Raw genomic sequence first — 22,116 nt, forward strand, 5'->3', positions numbered from 1 at the left:
GAATAAATATCACAGGCACGTCTGAAGGAGCTCATGGCTGCTTAATTTAAATGTTAATTGGCCTCGCTCATTATTGATTTACATTTGCAAATATAATTTCTGGAACCCGTGTGTTTTTACATGCCCTAATTATCTTGGGTTGGAAAGGGCCCTCGGTTGATGAAGTCTCTTGGAGACCAGCAGATAACTGCAGCGAACTTTGGGACAACTCCCCTCTGATGCTGTGAAGTGGGGGGGAGCTATCACCTTGTCAGTCCTACAGAGATTAAGTGAATTCCCTTGAAAGCATGACATGAATATAAAGTATGGCTGCTAAGATTTCCCAGCCAGAGATTGGAATGATCAGGGTTCATTTCCAGTGGCTTCCTTGTCCACTCACATTGAACATAAGGCAGTAGGCCATTCGGCCTCCAAAGCCTGCTCTCCTACTCCATAAGATGGCTGATATGCCCCAGGGCTCAACTCCACTTTCACGTCAGTTCCTCACAACTCCCAGATATTTCACAATTTTACCTACCTATTATTGAAATACTTTGACTGATCTAGTATCTGGGGTAGCCAATTCTCACTATGCTGAGAAGGCAAATTCTTCCATATCTCAGTGTTACGAGTGTTCCCTTATTCTGTAACTATGTCCCCTACTTTAAGATTCTGTCACTAGTGGAAATATCTTCCAAACATCTGATCTGTTAGAAGCCCTCAGAATTTTGTGAGATTGGTATATCCTATACTGGGGGCAACAGGGCAAGTTGGCAATTTTGCCTTGATGACCAGGCTCCATTTTGGAAGAGGGTTGATCCCCATGCAGGCAATGGATTTGTTCATTACAAACTCGCGCAAATCTCTGTTTAACTGTGGAACAAATAAAGCTGTTACCTTGGGCTCCTCCCACTATAATCTCTACCCAGCATCAAGCAGGAGACTGAGGAAATGAAGGTGGTGAAAGGGAATGAGGTGGAAGGGCGGGGGGAGAACTAGAGCAGTGGTAGCAATTATGAAGTGGAAAACAGGACTGAAGGAAATAATTTAGTCTCTCAGGACCTGGGATGATCGCAGGTTGTGCCAAAGTGTTTTGGTTAGGTGAAAGTACTTTCCAACGTAATCACACTTGAAGGTAAGAATGCAGCAGTTGATTTCTCCAAAACATAGTCCTGCACACAGCAATGTGATAAAGACCAGATAATCTCCACCTCTGTCATGTTGATTGAGGGATGTTGGTCAAAAAACCCGAGAAAACATTCCTCCTATTAATACTGCGGGATTTTCTTGCGTTTACCAGAGAGTGCCTCTGTTTGAATAATCATCCGAAATGTAATGTCTGCAACAGTGCAATATTCATAAGAACATAAGAACCAGGAGCAGGAGTAGGCCATCTGGCCCCTCGAGCCCGCTCTGCCATTCAATAAGTTCATGGCTGATCTCTTTGTGGACTTAGCTCTCCTTACCCACCCGCTCACCATAACCCTTAATTCCTTCACTGCCCAAAAATCAGTCTATCTTTTGCTTAAAAATATTCAACAAGGTAGCTTCAACTGCTTTGCTGGGCAGGGAATTCCACAGATTCGCAACTTTTTGGATGAAGAAGTTCCTCCTCAATTCAGTCCTAAAACTGCTCCCTGTTATTTGGAGGATATGTCCCCTAGTTCTCGTTTCACCATCCAGTGGAAACAACCTCTCCACTTCTATCTTATCTATTCCTATCATAAATTTATATGTTTTTTGTAAGATCCCCCCTCACTCTTCTAAATTCCATTCAGTTCCAGTCCCTCACGCTGTGCTACGCATGTGGGGAAATGAGGTTTGACAATCGAGAACTGGTACTCATGTCTCTGGAATGGGAGTTGAACTCAGCATCTTTTTACTCAGAGCTGAGAGATCTACCCATTGAACCATGGATGATAGTACCAACTTACTGACTACATAGCATGGAAGAAGACCCTACCAATATGTGGCTATTTGATGTGCAACAGTTAACAATGCTGACCGAGAAGGTATAAAACTATTGTTGATGAATTGGTATTAACCCTGATCTTATCTTTACTTTCTGAATTTTAGTTTGAAGATGAAATTATCAAAAACCTGGACCATGAAGTGGAAGGCGGTCGAGGAGATGAGGAATACAAGGATCTCTTTAAAGATATGTGAGTTCATTGGCGTAAGAACTTTTGCCTCTGTTTTAATGACATTGTGGATGTGCAAGATGGGCACAAACAAGGGAAGGAATTTGTTTCGGTTAACTTACAAGGCTGGAACTGGGGTCCATGTTTGGGTGGGCTAGCCCCCAGCTGGGGCCATTAGGTCAGTGTGAAGCCTCAGGCCTACTTAGCATTATTTCATAGAGCTGCCCACCAGTCCTCATCTGTGTCATAGACAGTTATAGAGTCATAGAGATGTACAGCAGAGAATCAGACCCTTTGGTCCAACCCGTCCATGCCGACCAGATGTCCCAACCCAATCTAGTCCCACCTGCCAGCACACGGCCCATATCATTCTAAACCCTTCCTATTCATATATCCATCCATATGCCTCTTAAATGTTGCAATTGTACTAGCCTCCACCACTTCCTCTGACATACAAATACCACCCTCTGTGTGAAAAGGTTGCCCTGTAGGTCTCTTTTATATCTTTCCCCTCTCACCCTAAACCTATGCCCTCTAGTTCTGGACTCCCTGACTCCAGGGAAAAGACTTTGCCTATTTACCCTATCTATGCCGCTCATAATTTTGTGAACCTCTATAAGGTCACTCCTCAGCCTTTGACGCTCCAGGGAAAACAGCCCCAGCCTGTTCAGCCTCTCCCCATAGATCAAATCCTCCAACCCTGGCAACATCCTTGTAAATATTTTCTGAACCCTTTCAAGTTTCACAACATCTTTCTGATAGGAAGGAAACCAGAATTGCACGCAATATTCCAACAGTGGCCTAACCAATGTCCTGTACAGCTGCAACATGACCTCCCAACTCCTGTGCTCAATAGTCTGTCCAAAAAAGGAAAGCATACCAAACACCTTCTTCACTATCCTATCTACCTGTGACTCCACTTTCAAGGAATTATGAACCTGCACTCCAAGGTCTCTTTGTTGAACAACACTCCCTAGGACCTTACCATCAAGAGTATAAGTCCTGCTAAGATTTGCTTTCCCAAAATGTAGCACCTTGCATTTATCTGAATTAAACTCCATCTGCCACTTCTCAGCCCATTGGCCCATCTGGTTCAAATCCTGTAGTAATCTGAGGTAACCCTCTTCGCTGTCCACTACACCTTCAATTTTGGTGTCATCCGCAAACTTACGAACTGTACCTTTTAAGCTCGCATCCAAATCATTTATGTAAATGATGAAAAGTAGAGGGCCCAGCACCGATCCTTGTGGCACTCCACTGGTCACAGGCCTCCAGTCTGAAAAACAACTCTCCACCACCACCGTCTGTCTTCTACCTTTGAGCCAGTTCTATATCCAAATGGCCAGTTCTCCCTGTATTCCATGAGATCTAACCTTGCTAACCAGTCTCCCATGGGGAACCTTGCTGAACACCTTACTGAAGTCCTTATAGATCACATCTAATGCTCTGCCCTCATCAATCCTCTTTGTTACTTCTTCAAAAAACTCAATCAAGTTTGTGAGATACAATTTCCCACACACAAAGCCATGTTGACCATCCCTAATCAGTCCTTGCCTTTCCAAATACATGTAAATCCTGTCCCTCAGGATTCCCTCCAACAACTTGCTCATCACCGATGTCAGGCTCACTGGTCTATAGTTCCTGTGAATGGTTTACCAATTTGGTAAGGATGGATGATGGGAAAGCAGCATTGCTCGTCTAGGCCTGTGTAGAGGGGGCTTGAGGGTCAGGCTGGGTCAATCAAAGATTGATCCTCAAGCCAACTCTAAGATTGCACTTGATCTTTTTTCAAATAGCTTTCTCACATAAGTCGTTGCCTATGGGCTGCTTCCATCCTCGAACAGCCTGAATTGCAGAGGCCTATTCTTCTCAATATCTCCCATGGAGAGCTTTTGGCATGAGCATGAACTAGGTGTCTGCATAAGCCAGCCTCACAGGGCCACTGAAAAATAGCCTGAAGCTCTGAGGGAAAGACCCGAAACGTTAACGCTGCTTTGTCTCTCTGCGGATGCTGCCGAACCTACTGGGTTTCTCTAGCGATTTCTATTCTTGCTTTCGAAAGTTAGCCTGACCCAAATATCCAGTCGCTATAATGACAGTTGCTTGTTACCTCCACCCCCCCACCTCCCACCATTCATGCATTTTGTGGCGGGCAGGCATGTCATAAGGCGACAGGCTGGTGAATGAGGACACCACACCCACCTCCTGCCTCCATCCCGATTAAACTCCAAAGCGGGAAGTGGGTGGACAGGGTAGCTGATGCTGTCGATCAACTTTTTTTTGTGGTCATTTTGATTCCCATCAGAATCTCATGCCACCGCTGTCTTAATCCAGCAGTGGATGAGGGCAGGTCATGTGGTGAGTACAAGAAGCAGACTCACCTGCGAGGTTGCTCATGGGCTTGCAGAAGGTGGGGGATATTCCTCAGCAATAGGCTGCCTGATCAAGGGGCATGCTGGGAAGTGCATCCTCCTCTGCTCTTGCTGCCCATCCCCCTCAGCCTCTTCATGGCGCTGCGCCATTGACATTCAGAGCCATGATGCTAGCGTCAAATTATGCAGTTCAGCCGAATGAGGAGGGATATCATAAAGACTTATAAAATTCTAACAGGACTAGACAGGGTAGATGCAGAATGTTCCCGATGGTGGGTGTGTCCAGAAACTGCATCACATTCTGAGGATTCTGGCTGGGTCATTTAGGATAGAGATGAGAAGACATCTCTGGGGCAGCATGGTGGCTCAGTGGTGAACACTGCTGCCTCACAATGCTCGGGACCCAGGTCAACTCCTGCCTCAGGTGATTGTCTATGTGGAGTTTGTATATTCTCCTTGTGTCAATGTGGGTTTCCTTGCACAAACCAAAGATGTACTGGTCAGGTGAATTGACCTTGCTAAATTGTCCGGAGTATTAAGTGCGTTAGTCAGAGTAAATATAGGGGTCTGAGTGGGTTACTCTTCGGAGGATCTGTGTGGACTTGTTGGGCCGAAGGGCCTGTTTCCACACTGGAGGGAATCTAATTTTTAAAATAATTCTTTACCCAAAGAGTGGGTGAACCTGAGGAATTCATTACTGCAGGAAGTAGTTGGTGCCAAAACATAATATATTCAAGTGATGGATAGATATAGCACTTGGGGTGAATGGGAATCAAAGGTTATGGGGAGAAAGCAGGATTAGGCTATTGAGTTGGACAATCAGCCATGATCATGATGAATGGCAGAGCAGGCTCAAAAGGCCAAATGGCCTCCTCCTGCTCCTATCTTCTATGTTTCTATGTAAACATCCCTCAGAGGGGATTCTTTGAGTATGGAGGTTGCATATGCAAGTCCCACTCCACACTAGAGCCCAAAATTCCAGGGCTGAGATTCCAGCGAATTAATGAGGGAGCTCTGCACTTTTGGAACATGTGGTCTTTCACCTTCAGACTGCAAATCAAAGATGTCTATTCTCTCTGATGAATGTTAAAGGTCCCTTGAGACTTACCTCGAAGGAGTTGGGGATGGGGGAATGAGTCATATGATCATAGTTATGGAGTCAAGCAGAATGGAAACAGATCCTTCGGTCCAATCAGTCCATGCTGACCATAATCCCAAACTAAACTAATCCCACTTGCTTACACATAGCCCATATCCCTCAAACCATCTTTATTCATGTACTTATTCAAATGTCTTTTAAACATTGTAACTGGGTCCACTTCCACACTTCCTCTGGAAGTTCATTCCACATGCGAACCACTCTCTGGGTAAAAAAGATTGCCCCTCATGTCTCTTTTAAATCTGTTCCCTCTCACCTTAATAATATGTCCCCTAGTCTTGAAATCCCCACCTGAGAGAAAAGACACCTGCCATGCACCTGAACTATACCTTTCACAATTTTATAAACCTCTATGAAGATAACTTTCAACCTCCCATGCTGCAGTGAAAAATGTCCCAGCCTATCCAGCCTCTCCTTATAACTCAAACCCTCACATCCGGCAGCATTTTCGTAAATCTTTTCTGAACCTTCTCCAGCTTAGTAAAATCCTTCCCATAACAGGGCAACCAGAACTATACACATTACTCCGGAAAAGGCCTCACCATATGTCTTGTACAACCTCAACATGATGTCCCAACTCCTATCCTCAAAGGTCTGAACCATGAAGGCAAGTGTGCTAAATGCCTTCTTAATCACCCTGTCTGCATATGATGCAAACTTCAAAGAACTTTGTGCCTGCACCTCTTGGTCTCTGTGCTTCACAACACTACTCAAAACCCTACCTTTATTGAGGAAGTCCTGTCCTTGTATGTTTTACCAAAATGCAATACCTCATCTTTATCCAAATTAAACTCCATCTGCCACTCCTCAGTCCAGTGACCCAATTGATCAAGATCTCTTTGTAATCTTAGATATCCTTCTTCACTGTCCACTACATCATCAATTTTAATGTCATCCACAAACTTACTAACCATGCTTTTCATATTCTGATCGAAATAATTTATGTCAATGACAGAGCAAAGTGGACCCAGCACTGATCCCTGTGGACCACCGTTGGTAACAAGCCTCCAATCCGAAAAACGCCACTCTCTCTCCTGCCTTCGCATATTCTCACTCATGTGACTTGAATGTCAGTGGCTGGGCTAGCGTGTATTGCCCATCATTCATTGCCCCTCGAGAAGGTGGTAGTGAGCTGTCTTCTTGAACCACTGCTGGCTATGTGCTGTAGGTAGACCCACAATGCCCTTAGGGAGGGAAATATTCTGACCCAATATTTATCCTGTACTCAGTATCACAAGAAACAGATCATCTGGCGTTATGGTGCTGCCATTTTGTGACAGGACATTTTCCTTCATTCTCATTGGCAGGAAAGCACTTTTGAATATCCAGAGGCCATGAGAGGTGGTAAACAAATGGAAGTCTTTCTGTTAAAAGATCTGGTTGGAAATTGCTCCACTATCTGCTTGTTGGATACATAAATCCCCAGTCTGTATGAGATGGAATGTCACTGCTATTAAGAATGCAGTCCTGTCATTGTTTCTGTCCCCTTATTAATGCTATTTTGACAGGCATATATAAATAATGATTAAAACGTTTCCACTGGAGTGAAGATTTTTAATGAAGTAGTTTTGCTGTTATGAAGAGGATTCTTTTTCAATTTTCAAAGGAAATTAACCTTCAGTGTAATTTTATATCATTGCGGCAAGCCTGATAGTGCTTGGCTTGATAATGTTTTCTTATCACATTGGAGATCCTTTTGTTACTGAACAGCTTGATGGAGGTAGACTTTACACTGGGACATGAGTTGGGCTATTTAGCCCCTTAAGCTAGACAGTCATTCAGTTATATAATAGCTGAGCTGGGCCTCAGTTTTATTTACTTGGTTTAGCTCCAAATCCCTCTATACACTTATCGAACAAAAATCTGTCGATCTCAGTCAGCTCCAGATTTCCTGCTAGTTTTTTGTGTTTAAAAACAAGTTCTCTGATTCCACTCTTTGATGCTTTCATTACAGTTTAAGGCTATAGTTTTGCATTCCCCAAACAGGGACAATAATATGTTTGTATCAATCCTTCCCAATCATTTGAAACACCAGACGCGGTCACTCCTTTTAAACCCAAATTGAAAATGTGCTGACTAAAAGTTCTCCCCTTGCAAAAGATCAATCTGTATGTTAAATCCATTCTCCTTTTGGATCACATGCATTTGGATTTGGCTGTGTTCGTAATGCAACACTTGTCGCCTCCTCAACCCCCCAAAAAAGTCTCAGAAGTCACAAATTACTTACTTAAGCAATGTTCCCCTACCTTCAACAACAGTTTGCATTTTTATAGCATCTTTAACACATCATATTGTGTATTACTGAAAAACACACATTTTGTCGAGGCATTCTTCAGGCAATTTGCAAGAGTACCAATTCAAAAAGAAAACTAACATCTGTACTGCATGGGAGGAGAATTCTGACTGGTTGGCAAGTGACTGTGATTGGACCTAGTGTTGTCATGGAGAAAATACCCATTGATGCAGATTGACAGTTAAAACAAAGCCAGGCTTTGTTTATGTTTTAAACCAGGCAGGTTGACTTGGCTTGTTTAGAACCATTCTATGCCAGTGTCTGTTTTCTCCTTGAGACTCTTTCAACTCTACTTCCTCTTTCTGTGTCAGTCTATTGGGGGCAGCATGGTTGCTCAGTGGTTAGCACTGCTACCTCACAGCACCAGGGACACGGGTTCAATTCCCACTTCGAGTGACTGTCCGTGTGGACCTTGCATATTTCCCCTATGTCTGTGTGAGTTTCCTACCACAGTCCAAAGATGTGAAGGTTCGGTGGGTTGGCCATGGTAGATTTCCCCATCATGTCCAGAGATGTGCAGGCTAGGTGAGTTAACCATGGGAAATGCAGAGGAGAGGTAGTAGGGAAGGGCCTGGATGTGATGCTCTTTAAAGGGTCAGTATGGACTCAATGGGAGAATGGTCTGCTCCCATGCTGTAGTATTCTATATCCTTCTGTTTCTTTCTCCCTCCAACACATAAGCAGCTTCCCTTTAACTGCATCCATGTTATGCACCCCATTTACTTTATGTTGCACCAAGAGTTCATAAAAGATTTACAAGGATGTTGCCAGAGTTGGAGTGTTTGAGATATATGGAGAGGCTGAATAGAATGGGGCTATTTTCCCTGGAGCAATGGAGGCTGAGGGGTGATGTGAAAAAGGTTTATAAAATCATGAGGGACATGGATAGGGTAAATAGAAAAGATCTTTTCTCCAGGGTAGGAGAGTCCAAAACCAGAGGACGTAGGTTTGAGGTAAGAAGGGAAATATTTAAAAGGGTCAAAAGGGGTAACTTTTTCATGCAGAAGGTAGTGCGTGTGTGGAATGAGCTGCTAGATGAGGTAGCAGAGGCTGGTTTACAACATTTCAAAGGCATTTGGAATTGTACATAAACAGGAAAGGTTCAGAGGGATATAGGCCAAGTGCTGGCAAATGGGACCAGATTAGGTTAGGACATCTGTTCGGCACAGACGAGTTGGACCAAGGGGTCTGTTTCCATGTTGTACATCTCTATGACTGTATGATTCTAGGTTGCACCATCCAACCAGTCTCTGGGGATAGACGCTTTAGCTAAGTTGCCTCTTGGGTTTTTTTAAATAATTACGGTATGATGACGGCACCTATTTTTGGAGGTCCTCAGAAACAGAAACAATTTCTTAATGTTAATTCATCACGATGCCAAAATTACTCCAGCTAAGTTTAAACATCCTTCACTACCTTTCTTTGAAGTTACAGTTCTTGCCCTTTTCTTGTATAGCTAGTATGTTAGCAGATTCCTGCTAAATCCAAGCGAATTTTGAGGTAAACTCTCTTGTCAGTGGTACCATTTTGCTTGTCCTCTATCCCCCACTTCCAATCCAATCTAATTCAATTTGGTAGTGCAGACTTGATGGACCAAATGGCCTCTTCTGTATTGCGTGATACTGACAACCTATGATACCCCACTGTATCCCAAAGTCTGTAAATACTTGGAGAAATTGGAGTATAAGGTCATGTTGCGGCTGTTAGGCCACATTTGGAAGATTGTGTACAATTCTGGTCCCTCTATTATTGGAAAAATGTTGTGAAACTTGAAAGGGTTCAGGATAGATTTACAAGGATGTTGCCAGGGTTGGAAGGTTTGAGCTATCGGGAGACGTTGAATAGACTGTTCTCCCTGGAGTGTTGGAGGCTGAGCGGTGACCTGATAGAGGTTTATAAAATCATGAGGGGCATGGATTGTGTAAATAGACAAGGTCTTTTCCCCAGGATGGGGGAGTCCAGAATGAGAGGGCATAAATTTAGGGTAAGATTGGAAAGATTTAAAAGAGACCTGAGGGGCGACCCTTTCACACAGAGGTTGGTGCATGTATGGAATGAGCTGCCAGAGGAAGTAGTGGAGTCTGGTACACTTACAACATTTAAAGGCATCTGAATGGGTAGATGAATAGGAAGTGTTCAGAGGGATATGGGCCTAGTGCTGGCAGGTGGGATTAGATTAGGTTAGGATATCTGGTCAGCATAGACGAGTTGAATCAAAGGGTCTGTTTCTGTGCTGTACAGCTCTATGATTCTATGACTCAAAATTCTCACTTTATGATGCCCCAAATGCTTTTTTGACCAATATTTTGAATGAGTTTATCGTCATTTCCCAGGAGACAGTCTGCTCTGACGTGTGATTTATTTCTTGCTGTCAATACTGTGCTTATGGTTAAGATTAGAGTGGTGCTGGAAAGGCACAGCAGATCAGGCAGCATCCGAGAAGCAGGAGAATCGACTTTTCGGGCAAAAACCCTTCATCAGGAATAGTGGAATTTGAACTTGATTTAAAAAGTCTGGAATTGAGAGTTTAATGGTGACCATTAATCCATTGTCGATTGTCAAAGAAAAAAAAACAGTCTGGTTGACTAATGTCCTTTAGGGAAGCAAACTGCCATCCTTACCCGGTCTGGCTTATACGTGACTCCAGACCTACAGCCATATGGTTGACTCTTAACTACCTTCTGGGAAAATTCAGGATGGGCGATAAATGATGGCCGAGCCACTGAAGTCCTCATCCCATGAATGAATTAAAAAATGCCATTGTTTAGTGAGTAAATACACTTTTCAAATCTTCACTCAACCAATTTTTAAGTTAAAAATAGCACAACGCCAGGTTATAGTCCAACAGGTTTATTCGTAAGTACAAGCTTATGGAACGGTGCTGCTTCATCAGGTAGCTAGTGATGGAGCAACGCTGTGAAGGCTAGTGCTTCCAAATAAACCTGTTGGACTACAACCTGGTGTTGTGTGATTTTAAACTTTGTCCGCCACAGTTCAACACTGGCACCTCCACATCGTGGCCAATTTTTAAGATCAGTGTTTCCTTGAATGCAGACTTGCTTCAAAGAGGCTAACAAACATTTTTGACAAGTTATTTATTTCCCACAGCTGGATTCATTACCCATTTGTGACAAATAAATATTATCCAACTCACCCAAAATCATCAACCATTTATGATATGTAGCAGTCCTGTATGTTTTGAGAAACATCCAGTCATTGTACAATTCGCCCTCCCATTTATTTACTTCACAACTTGAAACATTTAATCACATTTATTATTGTCACATGTACCTCGGTGCAGTGAAACGTTTTATTTTGTGTGCAGCTCACACCAGTGCATAAAGGTAATAGAACAGCGCGAGAGATACAACATTACGGCTGCAGAGAGAGTTCACAAAGAGCGAGATCGACATTAAATTTAAAATTTGAGAGGTCCATTCAGAAGCCTAATAACAGCAGGTTTGAAGCTGTTCTTGAATCTATTGGTATGTGTGTTTAAGCTAACATGACTCCTTTTTGTAATGTAGGAAATTAATCAGCCAATATTTTGTTTCAATCATACCCCAGTCGAGGTTCCTCCACTTATTAAAGTTCCAGATCACACAGCCCAAGTTGTCAAGCTCTTGGTAAGGCTAAATGTATTGGCTCCCCTTTGGTATTCATTGAACAAATGCCATTCTGACTCCTTGGCATGAGTATTCCAGACTGTGCCACACATGATGGGATATCAACCACACTCTGTTGTATTGGTTGAGCATCCCACTGCCTGGGCTCACACATAAAGTTTGTCGATATTACTGCAGTGGACACCCACAGGGAGTCATTTGTTGCAGCAGTTTTATAAAAAGACATTAAGAAGCAAGAGGAATAATCATGCAATATTGGGAAAGAAGAAACTAAACAGAGTAGGAACTCTTAAGCTGACTTAAATTAAAAAGGCTGATGTTTGCTAAAGAAAGTTCTGCTTAAACATTGACAAAAAACGAAGCATTAGAAGGACCGAGGTATTTATTAATGGGTTGGAATAGGGCTTCAAACAGAGCACAAAGGGACCAGCGGGTAAAGAAAGAATGAAGGTTAAGGGCTGGAGGCACTGAAGGATTTAGGTTACTGGTAAACTGCTGGAGGCACAGAAAGATTTAGGTTACTGGTAAACTGGCGGGTTGCATTTTTCTAGCTTCTGTTTTGGATTGAATAAGATGATATTGATTCAATATAATAGACTTTGACCTCTTCTGCATCACTCACTAATCATCTCCCAGGTTTCTATCCAGTGCCAACAGATTTGCTCATCCTTGTATGTAGTTAGCCTTCCTGCCTCTCTGATCATTAACATTCTTGTGTGGTGAGTTTAATAACTCATGCACAACCCTGTTAGACTGTCTGATTCCCTCATAGCAATGTACAAAGAAAACTGACCTGAGACTTAAACTTGTAACAATATTGAATGCAACTTGCAAGCCTTTGGCAGACTGCGACATTTCACGTCTCTGCCTTTAATGGCACAAGGTCATGAAAGGTCCACTTAAAAACATAAGAAACAGAAGCCAAAGAAAATTACGACTGATGTTCGACTTCAAATCCATTTTCCCATTCTCTCACTGCCTGCCCTGATCCAGTTAAAACCTAGCAATCTCAGTCTTTCGTAAGTAACATTCACACCCCACAAGATGTAGGTCTTTATCTTTTAAAATTCACTCGTGAGATGTGGGTATATTGTTCTTGCTTCATTGCCCCTGAGAAGCTGGTTATAAGCTGCCTTCTTGACATGTGACCTCCATGACTTTGTAGGTAGGCCCAGAGTGCTATTAAGGATGAAGGAGCCATCTTCAACAAGAGAGAATCTAATCATTATCTTTTGACATTGCTGTCACTGAGTTCTCCAAGACGAATGCTCTGGGGGCTTACCACTGACCAGGATCTGAACTGGACTCACCATAGAAACACTGTGACTGCAAGAACAGGTCAGAGGCTAGGAATCCTGCAATGAGTAACTCACTTCCTGACACCGTGTCTACTATCTGCAAGGCACAAGTCAGGAGTGTAATGGTTGAGTACAGCTCTAATGACACTTAAGAAGCTAAACACCATCCAGGGTAAAGCAGCCCAAGCGATTGACACTGCATCCACAAACAAGCATTCCCTCCACCATCAATATCTCGAGGAGAAGCCAAGTGTGTCGTACCATAATTAACCAAAAATCCTTAGGCAGCATCTTCCAAAACCCATGAGCACTTCCATGAGGAAATCAAGTGTAGCAGATACATGGGAGCATTACCACCTGCAAGATCCCCTCCAAGTCACTCATCATCCGGACTTGGAATTTTATCACAATTCCCTCAGTGTCACTGGGTCAAAAGTTTGGAACTCGCTCACGACCACTTGGCTACTTTAAACATTATGAGAAAGTGACCACTGTAGATGCTGGAGATCAGAATCTAAGAGTGTGGCTCAGTTGCTACCTGACATGCTGTGCTTTTCCAGTGACAAACATTTCAACTATTTTCAGCATTACCTTGATCTCATTCTTTTCCGATGAACCTTTATTTAGTAAGTAAGTTGGAAAGACTAGTGATACTGGGATTTTCCTTAGAGCAGGCAAGTTTAAAGGAACAAACAGCAGAGGTTTCTAAATCACAGACAGTTTAGAAAGAGTGGAGAGGGAGAAATTATTACAGGTGGGAGTCTCTGACACTAATTGAAGATAATAGGCAAAAGAACAGCTGCCGAGGAGACTTTTACTTAAAGCAGTGTTTTGGAAAGAACCAGCTGAAATGGGTGGTGGAAGCAGATTTAATGGGAACTGTCAAAAGTAATTAGATAAATACTTGAAAAGGAGAAAATTTCAGAGTTCTGGGAAAAGAGCAGAGGAGTGTGGGAATAATTTAGTAGGCTTTTCCAAGTGTTGATGCAGATTCATTGGCTAAATGGCTCCTGCTGTGTTCTGAGTGCTTATGTCATCAGGTTTATTAAGAAAGCAAATATAGAATATTGTACAAGCTCAGATATTGGCTCAGCTGTAAACTCACAGCTACAACTTTGATGGCATGTTTCTCTTTGTACATTGGGAATACAAATGCCATCAAAGCCAAGCCTGGCGTGAGCCAATGCATTCAAAAACAGAACATGCTGCAAACATAGCACAGGCTAGTCAGCCCTGTTAAAAGATGGGAAAAATTGTTGAGCTCGGCGATATTAAAAATTCTCATCCTAAGGTACAAATCCCCCACCTCTTCCATTGGTCTGTCCATCCAGAACCTCTGAAAATCTGTGACCACCATTAAGCTAACAAAACTCAGAGGGCTGTGCATTCCTCCAACCCTGGCCTTTGCACGTCCTCACATTTCAATTCGTCACCAGATAGCATCTACTCACAGAGGAGGAGGCTATTTGGCCTCTTGTATTCATGTCCGCTCTTTAAAAATAAGTAGTCCCACTATCCCTTGCTACTTCCCCAGACACTTGCAGTTTCCTCCTTTACCAAGTATTTATTGCATTACTTTTGAAAGTTCTAATGAAATGCACTTCCAATGCCCATTCAGGCAGTTCTTCCGAAGCCATAACAACTGAGTTGCAAATGTGACCGCCCACTTCCAACTGTATTATCTGTGCACAGCCCAGGCTACCACGGAAGCCAACCTTATCTATGGACTCCATTTACACTTCTTGTTGCCATGGAAAGGCTGCCAACATCATCAAAGACCCTTCCCAACCCGGTAACACTCACTTCCAATCTCTTCCGTCAAGCAGAGGATACGGAAGCTTGAACATACGCACCAACAGATTCAAGAACAGCTTCTTCCCTGCCGTTATTAGACCGATGAGTGGACTTTCTATAATTTCAAATAATGTTGATTGTGTTCATGTTGATCTTGCTTTGCACACCTCCTGTGCTGTGTACCTGTGAACCTTGCTCTGTCTAAGCACTATATGATCTGTACGTTCTTGTCTGCTATGATCTGCCTATACTGCTCACAAAACAAGATTTTTCACTGTACTTAAATACAAGGTGAAACGTTTGTTACCTTGGTAACTGGCCTGCTGGAAAGGCTGCTGGACTACAGGACTGTAATGAATGATGACAACAATACCTCAAATCTAATATAATATGGACAGGGAATGTTTGCACTTAGACGAGCTTTGAACTTGGCTGGCTTTTAATTGTTCATTTACATGTGGAGGGTGGGCTGTCCATTGTATTGAATTTGATGTCCACCCACCTTCCGTATTGTGGGGCTAACTTTGGAAATGGATGAGAAGCTGATGGGCTGTACGCCAAAACTATTTTACCTCACCCACTGAAAATATGCGCAACTGGCACATGTAATATCCAGCCTGTGACCTAACTCTATAAAACACAAAAATAAATTAGGAAACGTCAATTTTTGTCTGATGTCACCTTTGTGAAGTACCTCAGGCTGCTTTGGGCATGTTAAAGATGCTAATTTAATACAAGTTCTTCATATTGAAGAAACCCTGTTCACAGCATTTATTGGATCTCTCAAGGTGGCTCGGTGGTTAGCACTGCTGCCTCACAGCGCCAGGGACCCAAGTTTGATTCCAGCCTCGGGTGACTGTCTGTGTGGAGTTTGCACATTCTCTCTGTGTTTGCGTGGGTTTCCCCCCACAATCCAAAGATGTGCAGGTTAGGTGGATTAGATGAGATTCCCTACAGTATGGAAACAGGCCCTTCGGCCTAACAAATCCACACCGACCCTCTGAAGAGCCACCCACCCAGACCCATTACCCTACATTCACCCCTGACTAATACGGGCAAGTTAGAATGGTCAATTCACCTAACTTGCACATCTTTGGACTGTGGGAGGAAACTGGAGCACCAGGAGGAAACCCACACAGACATGGGGAGAATATGCAAACTCCACACGGACAGCTGCCTGTTTGGGAATTGAACCCGGGTCTCTGGTGCTGTTAGGCAGCAGTGCTAACCACTGTGCCACCATGCCGCCCTTATTTCTGGATTATTGTTGCATTTATGGCAGGATTTGAACTCAGGACCCCAGAACGTGACCTGGGTCTCTGGATTAATAGACCAGCGATAATATCATTGCCTCGTGTGTGTAAAAAAAGACCCCAAGAAGAACTAAGAATTGGAGCAGTTTAGCATGTGACCATCCTTGCTGAGTTATGGGTTTTGAATTTCATCCAATGGCCTCCCTTTTTCTCAGAAGTGGAGAGGTAAGTGGGCAAGTTATGTTTTGATTCTCAGAAAAACATGCAAATACCAACTTCTCTTTTTGTTCTTTTTTTAAAAATTCAGCCTATTGAAACATTGCAAAAAACACCACTACCTGGAAAAGCAAGGTGAAACGTTTGTTACCTTGGTAACTGGCCTGCTGGAAAGGCTGCTGGACTACAGGACTGTAATGAATGATGAAAACCAGGCCCACAGCATGAGCTGCACCGTAAACCTGTTGGTAAGTGACTAAACACATTGTAGAGTTAAATCTGAATCAGCACTCTTCAGCTGAAAGGCTTTCATAGCAAGGAAGGAAGTTACTTGTCTGCACAGTACTTATACAAGAGATTGCTCTTTAAAGATATAGTTACTGCATCACAAGATAGCTACAGACAAAAGTAATCAATTTGCCATCTTTGGAATATGCCAAAACACTGGATTAGTCATTCGGTAAACTTGACAATGATCTGGAGATATGTGTTCAAATCTCAGCAAAGCAACTAGGGGATTTAAATTCTGTAGCACTTTCGAAAGACTGTAATGTCTCACTTTTAGCTTATTTCTTTATTTTTAAAGCTAGGAATTACTATAATGTATCACTTTTATTTTTTTTAGTTTCTTTCTACCTGGTTCTTATGATTCTGTACCAAGATACTTGTATCTAAGATGGGGCTTTGTGTGGCGACATTATACACTTTTCACTATACTTCAGTACTTTTGTACTTGAGTATACATGACAATAAAAATCAAAATCTAAATCTAAATAAATAAGTTTTTATTCTCCTGACATCCTTGCTTCTGGGGAAGAGGCAGACAAACCCCTTTCTTCAGCGAACTAAAGACGCCATTCCGTGAGGCACAGGTTCTTCCACAAGTGCTGCACATGAGGCTGACAAATGTTCGGCACAACATCGTGGGCCGAAGGGCCTGTACTGTGCTGTATTGTTCTATGTCCTAAGTCTTGGTGTGGGCTTGACATTGGATTTGCTGTTGTTCATCTGTTGCCAAGCCTCTGTAGCCACTAGTCGTCATGGTGACTCACTCTGACCCCATCAGCTGATGATCTCACAGGCAGCAATCAATCTTTAGGACCTTTATGTCCTTGCAAACTCCTGAAAGCAGAGCTTATCGTTGTTCTGAAACTGGACAAAACATCATATGAAGAATTTCAGGGAGCACTAGAATGGAATACAGTACTCTTCATGGTTCCAAAATCTCCTTCATCTTAAGTACAGGAATGATGGTAGAGACTTCAACCCCATATTTAGAAATCACTTGGATTTGCCATATAAAGTCATGGAACTGACTGGAAAGTGGGACTTATTTCAATTGATACATGACTGGCCTTCGCTGAGTTCTTAATATAGCTTCCAAGTCTTTATATTTGATACCTGATTTGTAAAATGTTGAAATTTAACATTTTGTCTTTTTATTTCGGGACATCAAGACCTAAATTTGATTTGCTTTGATTTTATTATTGTCACCTATGAGGTACAGTGAAAAATATTGCATTATGGGCAAACCAAGCAAATCATACCTTACATGAGTACATCAGGGTAATAGAACAGAATGTAGAATATAATGTTACAGCTCCAGAGAAAGATCAGTTCTGATATATGAGACGTCCATTCATAAGTCTGCTAATAGCCGGGAAGAAGCTGTTCTTGAATCTGTTGGTACATGTTTTCAAATTTTTGTATCTTCTGCCCGATGGAAGAGGATGGAAGAGAAAGTAGGCAGGGAGGGGTCATTGATTACTCCCAAGGCAGTAGGAAGTGTAGATAGAACCAGGGAATAGAAGGCTGGTTTACCTGATGAACTGGGCTGTGTTCACAACACTTTGTAATTTCTCGCGCTTTTGGGCAGAGGAGTTCCCATACCAAGCCATGATGTATGTGGATAGGATGCTTTCTATGGTGCACCTACAAAAGTTGGTAAGAGTCATTGTGGATATGCTGAATTTCCTTCGCCTCCTGAGGAAGTATAGGTGTTGTGTATTTTCTTGATGTAGCAGTAGTGTGGATATGCTGAATTTCCTTAGTCTCCTGAGGAAGTAGAGGTGTTGTGTGTTTTCTTGATGTAGCAGTAGTGTGGATATGCTGAATTTCCTTAGTCTCCTGAGGAAGTAGAGGTGTTGTGTGTTTTCTTGATGTAGCAGTAGTGTGGATATGCTGAATTTCCTTAGTCTCCTGAGGAAGTAGAGGTGTTGTGTGTTTTCTTGATGTAGCAGTAGTGGCATTGCCACTTGAAGAATTCCTTTTTGCCTAAATTATCAAATCCCTTCATTTATATTAGAATAGTAAACAGTTTAGTTTGCTGCAGGATTCCCTCTTCCAGGACACTGCCTGCTGAATCATTTATTTTTGCCAACCATTAATAAAACAGTTTAGGATGGATGAATCACCCTGACATTTATTGCTTATTATCATATTTGTTCTGTGAGCCTTTTTCTAATTACAATTAAAAATGATTCATTTTAAATATTTAGCTGAAGTTTGTGCTCATTAAGTTGAGACATGCCAGTGGTAAGGAGTGGAAAGAGAGGGAGAAAGGGGAAGTGAAAGATTAAGAACAAAGAACAAAGAAAATTACAGCACAAAGACAGGCCCTTTGGCCCTCCAAGCCTGTGATGATCCAAATCCTTGATCCAAACCTGTTGCCTATTTTCTATGGGTCTGTATCCCTCTGCTCCCTGCCCATTCATGTATCTGTCTAGGTACATCTTAAGTAACGCTATCATGCCCACCGCTACCACCTTCGCTAGCAACACGTAAAGAACTTTCCATGTATATCTCCCTTAAACGTTTCCCCTCTCACCTTGAACTTGTAACCCCTAGTAATTGAGTCCCCCACTCTGGGAAAAACCTTCTTGCTATCCACCTGTCTATGCCTCTCATGATTTTGTAGACCTCAATCAGGTTCCCTCCTCAACCTCTGTCTTTCTAATAAAAATAATCCTAATCTACTCAACCTTTCTTCATAGCTAGCGCCCTCCATACCAGGCAACACCCTGGTGAACCTCCTCTGCACTGTCTCCAAAGTTTCCACATCCTTTTGGTAATGTGGTGACCAGAACTGTATGTAGCGACGCAGTTAACAATAACACCTCCATGGCAATATTTAACATTCCTGGATCACATGATTCCAAAAAAGAGTAAATGAACTCTGAAGCAAGAGCAAAAACTTCCAGATCAGTTTGTTTCTGTGAATAGAAAAATGTCACAGCAACACTTTTTGAGATCAAGGAGAGAATGGATTCTTCTGTTTGAAGAATTGGCTCCTTTCCTGGGATGCAGGTGTCATTGGCAAGGCCAGCATTTGTTGCCTATCCCTAATTAGCCTTGAACTGAGTGGCTGGCTGAGCCATGTCAATGGACACTTAAGAGTCAACCACATTGGTGGTGATTTGGAGACTCGTAGAATGCACCAGGTGAAGAAGGTGGATTTCCATCCCGAAAGAGCACTGGGAAAATACACAATGATTTTTCAGCAACTGATGATATTTTCAGATCACCATTACCACAAGAAGGTTTTCTAATCATAGGTTAGATGGATTGGCCATGCTAAATTGCCGGAAGTGTCCAGGGATGTGCAAGTTAAGTGGATTAGCCATGAAAATGCAGAGATACAGGGATAGTGTAGGGGCGTGTGTCTGGGTGGGCTGCTCTACAAAGGGTCAATTTGGACTCAATGGATTGAATGGCCTGCTTCCACATTATAGGGATCCTATGATAATCCTGACTCTTATGAAATGAAGTGATATCATGACAGTTTCCCAGCAATGGTTTGAGCCTGGTATTATTGTCAATGCTCGTATTAATAATTCCATTGTTATGACCATTACCTTGAGGAGTTAAACACTTAGTATAGGAAAGAGGTTGCAAAGTCTGAAAAGGTTCAGAAATGATTTTCAAGGATGTTGCCATGGTTGGAGAGTTTGAGTTATAGGGATAGGCTGAATAGACTGGGGCTATTTTTGCTGGAGCACTGGAGACTGAGCGGTGATTTTATAAAATCATGAGGGGCATAGATAGGGTGAATAGACAAGGTCTTTTCCCAGGATAGGAGTCCAAAGCCAGAGAGCAGAGGTTTGAGGTGAAAGGGGAAAGATTTAAAAGAGACCTAAGTGGGCACACAGAGGCTGGTGTGTGTCAGAGAAAGTTGTGGAGGCTGATACAATTGCAACATTTAAAAAGACATATGGATGGGTGCATGAACAGGAAGGTTTTAGAGGGATAAGGGCCAAATGCCAGCAAATGGGATGAGATATCTGGTCAGCATGGACAAGTTAGACCAAAGAGTCTGTTTCTGTGTTGTACAGCTCGATGATTCTATGACAAAGTGGCGAGTCTGAAGTGATTTGGTCCACTCAGCCCCTGAATCCCATCTTCCCATTGTTTTGGATCAGGGTTGCTCTCTATCAAGCCTTGACATGATTCCAGATTCGTTTAACACCCTCACTCAAGAAAAGGCTATGAAGGAAAGGATTCTGGGTAATCCAAAATGGAGGATGGGAAAAATTTCTGGCTATAAGAGCTGCTCCTTTTTTTGAGGTACTTTAGGTGCTGGAGGTGATTTCCTCGAATTCCAGGAGCAGCAACGACTGTTTTATATGCTGTTGCATTGTTTGGGAACTTTGGAAAAAAAAGTCAAAACAACAGCCGTTTTAAAAGGGAGAAGAGCAGACGAAGGAAGCACATGGTGAGGACAGTGCAGGAGAGAGAGAGAGAGAGAGAGAGAGAACCTGCACAGTTACTGCCTTTGCTGTTTTTGAATTCGTGTGTCACTGGACATCGGAGTGCATCTGGGAAAATTAATAAACAGTGAATTTCACAACTAATCTTGGAGGAACTGGCTTGGGCGAAGTTCACAGCACAGAATCAGATAAGTTAATTGTTGTTTTAAGTACTAGATTGGGTTGGGATATCTGGTCAGCATGGACAGGTTGGAGCGAAGGGTCTGTTTCCATGCTGTATGTCTCTATGACTCTATGATTCTATAAATCTGTCCAAGAGAAAGGCTGTATTAGTGAGCACAGTGGATTCTTGATTATATGTTTTTGGACATAAGTCTCTGGATTAAACTTAAAATATCAGCCATAGCTCTTAATTTAACCTGGTGCAGTATTTTGTAGAAGAATAAGATGGTGTTATTTTCTGGGTCTGTAGATTGTGAAGGAGCAAAAATGGCCTTTGCAGCAATGTGTACTTCTTGTCAGATGTGGGAGCTTAAAGAGAGTTTAAGAGTTACTGCTGATTATATCTGCCATAAATGCTGTTGGATGTGAATCTTATCAGATTGAGTGGATCGGTTGGAGAGACAGATAGAAGCGGTGAGGAATTTGCAGCAGCAACTGTATGTGATGGATGGCAGTTATAGGAAGGGGAGAAAGTCTCAGATACAGTCACATAGATGGGTTAACTCCAGGAAGGGTAAGAGAGGTAGGCACCTAGTGCAGGAGTCTTTTGTGGATATACCCATTTCAAACAGGTATGCTGTTTTGGAAAATATAGGGGGTGATGGATCCTCAGGAGAACGTAGCACAAACAGCCAAGATTCTGGTATTGAGACTGGCTCTAATGCAACGAGGGGTACATCGGCTTCCAAGAGATCAATTGTGTTAGTGGATTCTTTAGTATAGACACACGTTTAGGTATAGACAGAGTGTGGCCAGCAGAGAAAAAGCAGAATGGTGTGTTGTTTCCCTGGTGCCAGGATCAAGGATGTCTCAGAGAGGGTGCAGAATGTTCTCACAGGGGAGAGGGGCCAGCAAGAGGTCATTGTCCACATTGGAACCAACGACATAGGAAGGGAAAAGGTTGAGATTCTGAAGGGAGATTACAGAGAGATAGGCAGAAATTTAAAAAGGAGGTCCACAAGGGTAGTAATATCTGGATTACTCCCAGTGCTACGAGCTAGGGAGGGCAGGAATAGGAGGATAGAGCAGATGAATGCATGGCTGAGGAGCTGGTGTA

The 22,116-nt window shown here is 42.7% G+C and overlaps 1 protein-coding gene across 2 annotated transcripts in view; it reads left to right on the forward strand.

Moving 5' to 3' along the window:
- Nucleotides 1–22,116, forward strand: part of LOC140481344 (dedicator of cytokinesis protein 2-like) — a 1,260,160-nt gene that overhangs the window by 1,009,232 nt on the left and 228,812 nt on the right. For both annotated transcript variants that reach the window (XM_072577382.1, XM_072577391.1), the window contains exons 34-35: nucleotides 2,056–2,141; nucleotides 16,223–16,379. In XM_072577382.1, the coding sequence (XP_072433483.1) occupies nucleotides 2,056–2,141; nucleotides 16,223–16,379 (243 nt within the window). The remainder of the gene's footprint in view (nucleotides 1–2,055; nucleotides 2,142–16,222; nucleotides 16,380–22,116) is intronic.

Source organism: Chiloscyllium punctatum, chromosome 1 (assembly GCF_047496795.1).
Source record: "Chiloscyllium punctatum isolate Juve2018m chromosome 1, sChiPun1.3, whole genome shotgun sequence".
NCBI classification, from domain to species: domain Eukaryota; kingdom Metazoa; phylum Chordata; class Chondrichthyes; order Orectolobiformes; family Hemiscylliidae; genus Chiloscyllium; species Chiloscyllium punctatum.